Below are 5,665 nucleotides of genomic sequence, written 5' to 3' on the forward strand. Positions count from 1 at the left end.
GGAAAAAGTCAGGGCTGGCTGTGGCTGTTTTGCACTGCTGTTTGGTTTTAAGTGGAAACTGTCACTTTAAATTTTAAGGAGATCTGTGCACATATGTAGCAGAACCCTCCATGGGTGGGGGTGGGGTGTCCACTCGCTCAGACATCCCCTTTAGTCACCAGAATGGAGGTGCACAGACAGCGAGAGGTCTGTGAACTGAGAACCAACAAGAACAGACAACAACCAGAGACAGACACCTAGCACCCTGAAGATTGCAGCCTTGAATTACACCTTCTTGTTGTGGCTTCCTGTGAACAGAAAAACAAACAAACAAACAAAAAAGAATGTCCACACCTTTATCTCCGTGGTTCTGTCAGGAGCAGCTGAGCATCTTTGATTAGAAAGCAATGGATTTCTTGCTTCTGCTATGAATTCCCCTGGCTGTAAGCCTTCCAACCTACTAAATATTCCTTTATATGTGGTTCAGAGTTCTGGTACCATCCCATGAGCCTGCTTGGTCCTGTATTCTGTGTTCTTGCTGACAGAGCTCCTCACTGCACGTCTACCCAATCCATCATCTTGTTTGTTCTCCTGATCTCTTTCCCTTTTGCTCATTCCTCTCCCTAACTGTACTTGACTTTTTTCTTTCTTTTTATCTTCTCTCTTTTATTTTTCCCTTTTTTATTATTTTATTTTCCTCTTGCTCTTTTCTCTCTTTAGTTTTCGTATTGTATTTCTAACTGTTGCCTTCTCTATTTTTTCTTTACCATTTCCTTTTTTTTTGCTGCTCTTTGCTTGTTTGTTTGCTTTCCTTCTCTCTTGTGTGTGTGTTTTCTCTTCTTACCTCACTCAATAGGAGACAGCAACTGTGTTCATACAGCCCAGCCACAGCTGGACCCTCTACTATCCCACCCAATACCAGCTGCTACACACTGGATCAGTGACAACAGCCATCAGCTAAATCCATCCTGAACTGAACTGCACAGACAGTAAACAGCGGTGCACAAGCTCATCTCCTGATCACACCCACCAGAAGGCAGCTGGTGAATTCATAAGAAGACACCTGCATACAATCACCAAGTTAATACAAACACAACAACAGCACAATGTCTTGAAAGTGGCAGACAATTACTATTCACATGAAGAAACAAGACAGTGACTCACACTAGTGACCAAGAGGCAGAGCTAGAAAACACTTTTGAGGAAAAAAAGACATTGAAAGTACATGAAAAATAATTCAAGAGGATGATATTTAGCAACCTCCAAGTGATTAAGAGAAAGGTCAAGGAAACAAGGAATATTTCTGGAAAATACTATAGGAACAGTCAAACAAAATAGATAAAGGATTCAAGACAATACAGAATCTTCAAATAGAGATCCAGAAGATTAATACTAGGATTTCAGAAACGGACAGCACATTGAAAGGGCAAAGGGGTAGATTTGAAAGAAACAGACAACTCTACAATGATAGTGGTGGTAATGCTGTGCTGTGACGTCAATGTTGACTCATAGCAACTCTGCATAGGGTTTCTGAGGCTGTAAATCTTTACAGGAGCAGAAAGCCTCATCTTTCTCCTGTGGAGGAGCTGGTAGATTCAACCTGCTGACCCAGCTCATAACCCACTACACTACCAGAACTCCTTACAATAGTGTTGTTGTTATGTGCTGTCGTGTTAGTTTTGATTCATAGCGACCCTATATAGGGTTTCTGAGGTGTGGCTGGTGGGTTTGAACTGCTGACCTTGCAGCTCAAACTTACCTTGGGGTCCAGCACATTATCCTGAAGTACCACACCAGGACTCTTACAATAATAGTTGTTGTTGTTGCTGTTAAGTGCCATCGAGTCGGTTCTGACCCATAGTGATCCTGAACAGGGTTTCCGAGGCTGTAAATCCTTAGGGGAACAGAAAGCCTCATCTTTCTCCTGAGGAGCAGCTGGTAGTTTCAAACTGCTGACCTTGCGTGGTTACGAATTGGGCTGCGATGCGAACCTTAAGGTCAGCAGTTCAAAACTACCAGCTGTTCCGCTGGAGAAAGATAAGGCTTTTTGCTCCCATAAAGAACAATAATAGTAGGACATTTTAATAGTCCACCTTCAGTAAAGGACAGAACAACTAGAAAGAAATGCAACAGAGAAACAGAAGAACTAAATAACACAACCAACTTGACCTCAAAGATTTATACTAAGCATTCAATCCAACAACAGCACAATACACATTCTTTTCCAGTGCATATGGAAAATTCTCCACAATAGATCATCTACTAGGCCACAAAGAAAATCTCAATAAATTTTAAAATATTGAAACACTACAAAGCAACTTTTCAGATCACATGTTTTATTAGAAACCAGCAAGAGAAACATCAAGGAAATTAAATCAAATGCATGGAAACTGAGCAACAAATGAGAATGAAAACACAATATACCAAAACCTCTGGGATACAACAAAAGCATTAGTTAGAAGGAAATTTATTGGATTAAAAGCACACATCCAAAATGAAAAAAGATCCAAAATCAATACATGAACACATCTCCAACAATTTGGAAAACACCCTCAAAGTAAGCCTACAGTCACCAGAAGAAATGAAATAATAAAGATTAGAGAAGAAATAAATGAATTAGAAAACAGAAAAACAATAGAAAGAATCAACAAGATAAGAAGTTAGTTCTTTGAAAGGGTTAAAATAATTGACAAACCACTGGCAAATATAACAAAAGAAAAGAAAGACCGGAGGTAAATATCATGTGTAAGAAATGATATAGGTGATGTCACAACAGAACCAACAGAAATAAATAATAACAGAATAGTATAAACAATGATAATTCCAATAATTGGAAAACATTGAAGAAAGGATAAATTTTTAGAAAAACATGGCCTACCTAAATGAACATAGAGTGAAATAGAAAACTTGAACAGACTTATAACAAAAGAAGAAATTGATCAGATCATTAAAAAACTCCCCACATAACAAAAAAAAGTCCAGGTCCAGATGGCTTTACAGTCTTCCAAACATCAGAGATATCAGCCACTTAAAGGGTGAAATATTTAGAAATAAATCTAACCAGAGAAATAATTCTACTCCAACTATTCCAGAAGATGGAAATGGATGGAAAACTCCCAAATACATTTTATGAAGTAAGCATAACCCTTATACCAAAACCAGACAAAAAATCACTTAAAAAAAGAAAATTATAGACCAGTTTCCCTCATAAACATAGATGTAAAAATTCTCAACAAAATCCTAGCCAGTAGAATTCAACAACATATCAAAAAATAATATGCCCTAACCAAGTGGGATTCATGCCAGGGATTGAAGGATGGTTCAATATTAGAATAACAATCAATGTAACCACATAAATTAAAGAAAGGAAAAGAACCATATGATCCTATCGATTGATGTAGAAAAAGCTTTTGACAAAATCCAACATCCATTCCTGATACAAAAAACACTCAACAATGTAAGAATGGAAAGGAAATGCCTCAACATAATTAGGCACATATATACAAAGCCAACAGTCAACATCACTCTCAATGGAGAGAAACTGAAAGCTTTCCCTTTGATTTGCCATATAATCCACTGTCACTCGTCTATTCAACAGAATCCTTTACGAGCATGCTCAATGTTGTCATCAGCAGTGGGCGTGGATGGGCATTTTAATATAAGCAGAGTGTGGATAATGTATGCCTCACCCTGGTAGTTTCCCTTCCTCTTACAATTGTGTGTATATCTATAAGAAACTTAACTTTAAAAATACCAATCACATACATAAAAACTCCAGGATCAAATGAAATTGTTTGAGGGGAAGAAAATTCATTCTGTGTATGAGGTGGCTTTACAATGTTTGTAAAAACAGGGAATAAAAAATAATGAAGATATGATGCAATTTTTGAAGACCACCTCATATGTTCATTGAAGGCACCAGGTACTGTATGGGAACTGAGTTTACAGCAGAGAATAAGAGAAATAGGGTTTCTGTGTTCATGGAAATTTTATTTGAGAGAAATGCCACACCAAAGTGAGTTTTCTCATTGTCATCAAAATTGGTTTAATAACGTCCACTGATTAGGCAGTAACATGCCCCGAGAGCTCACACGTAATGAGTGTAGACTCAGCAAGATTAAAAACTCGCTCCAGTCGCTGATGATATCAGACAGGCCTTGGACCCAGACCTGACTCCGGATTATTCTCATCATCTCTAAACCCACCGCCTTCAACAGGGGGGCACACTTCTCTTTGCAGAACGACCCAGAAAAGACAGCTCAAGTGGAATGTGGGGACTTTTACAATACCGGGGACAAAGCAACTATTGATGAAGAGGGTTACATCTGGTTCCTGGGGAGAAGCGATGATGTCATCAATGCCTCTGGGTAGGTGTGGCTGACCCTAGGCCAGTAGCTGTCACCCCTTATGACTAATGGGGTCTGGCTCGCCAGGTCACTCCTCCATGTATTGGTGAGGGAAGCTTCAGTCTAATTCCAAATAGAACCATGTCTACGGATCCTGGCCCAAGGTGTATCTGTTTGTGCGTGTGTACGCGTGCACACACACACACACACACACACACACACACACACACCAAAGCTTGTGTCCCCAAGAATCAATCAAAATGAAGTTCAACTGAGTCTGGAAGATGTAAATGACATCATGTAATTTAAGGGGGCATTGAGATTGGGAAGGAGACTTTTGCTCTGGTCCCCATAAATTGAGGGAGTTTATTTTATGCGTGAGCTCTTCGTGTGGGCCCAAGATGTTACAGGAGAGACACAATGAGAATAGTTGATGTTTATGAAGTACTTAAGATGCAAAATGCTCTGCAATTAAATTAGTAACTCATCTAACCAACCCACGATGCTATGTTGCTGTGTTGGCCTCCTGGTGACCCCATGCAGAACTGCTCCAAAGGGTCTACTGGTAAACCGTCATGCCTTTCTTCCATGGAATCCAATTGAGTTTGAAATGCCAACCTTTGGGTTAGCTGCCAATCACAAAATTCCTACACTCCCCAGGCTCCTTCAATGGTATAAGACAGATGCTATTTTATCCCCATTTTAGGATGAGGAAACTGAGTCACAGAGCAGTGAAGAAGGTTGTTGTAAGTCTCAAAGACATCACATGGTGGAGCCCAGATTTTAACTGAGGTGAATGCCTGGCCATGGCCCTCCAAATGACTTGGTCTTGCCCTGCAAGACAACTGCAATCCCAGCAATCACAATGTTGTTGTTGTGAAGTGCCGTCGAGTCGGTTCTGACCCATAGTGACCCTGTATAGGGGTTCCAAGGAGCAGCTGGTGAGCCTGAACCACCAACCTTGCAGTTCAAATAGCTTTACAGTCTGGAGAATTAACCCACAGAGCCACACATTAGGACTGAGTTAATTAAATGTTTGACCAAATACAGCAGGCTTATTTTTAAGTTGATAATTTTGTATGGCTCGCAAATAAATTTTGGGAGGAAAACGATTTCCCACCCTTGCCCTAGACTAACAAATCTGGGATATTTCAGGAAACTGATGTGATTTTGTTTTGTTTTATAATGTCTAAAGTAAACAATTTATATTTGAAAATAAGATACCAAATTTAAAAGAATAATTAATAAAATTTGGGGCTTTAAAGAAATTTTACAGTGACAGAAACCACTTGATCCAAAGACCCTGAGCTTTGGGAGACCAAGCATCTACCCCCTGTCAT

At 39.6% G+C, this 5,665-nt stretch overlaps 1 protein-coding gene across 1 annotated transcript in view; it reads left to right on the forward strand.

The window, feature by feature from the left end:
* The window catches only part of LOC102821526 (acyl-coenzyme A synthetase ACSM1, mitochondrial-like), a 30,562-nt gene that overhangs the window by 18,427 nt on the left and 6,470 nt on the right, over window positions 1-5,665 (forward strand). The window contains exons 8-9 of the mRNA XM_006875975.1: window positions 4,219-4,346; window positions 4,413-4,431. Of these exons, the coding sequence (XP_006876037.1) occupies window positions 4,219-4,346; window positions 4,413-4,431 (147 nt within the window). The remainder of the gene's footprint in view (window positions 1-4,218; window positions 4,347-4,412; window positions 4,432-5,665) is intronic.

This window comes from Chrysochloris asiatica, unplaced genomic scaffold, assembly GCF_000296735.1.
Source record: "Chrysochloris asiatica unplaced genomic scaffold, ChrAsi1.0 scaffold00348, whole genome shotgun sequence".
NCBI lineage: Eukaryota > Metazoa > Chordata > Mammalia > Afrosoricida > Chrysochloridae > Chrysochloris > Chrysochloris asiatica.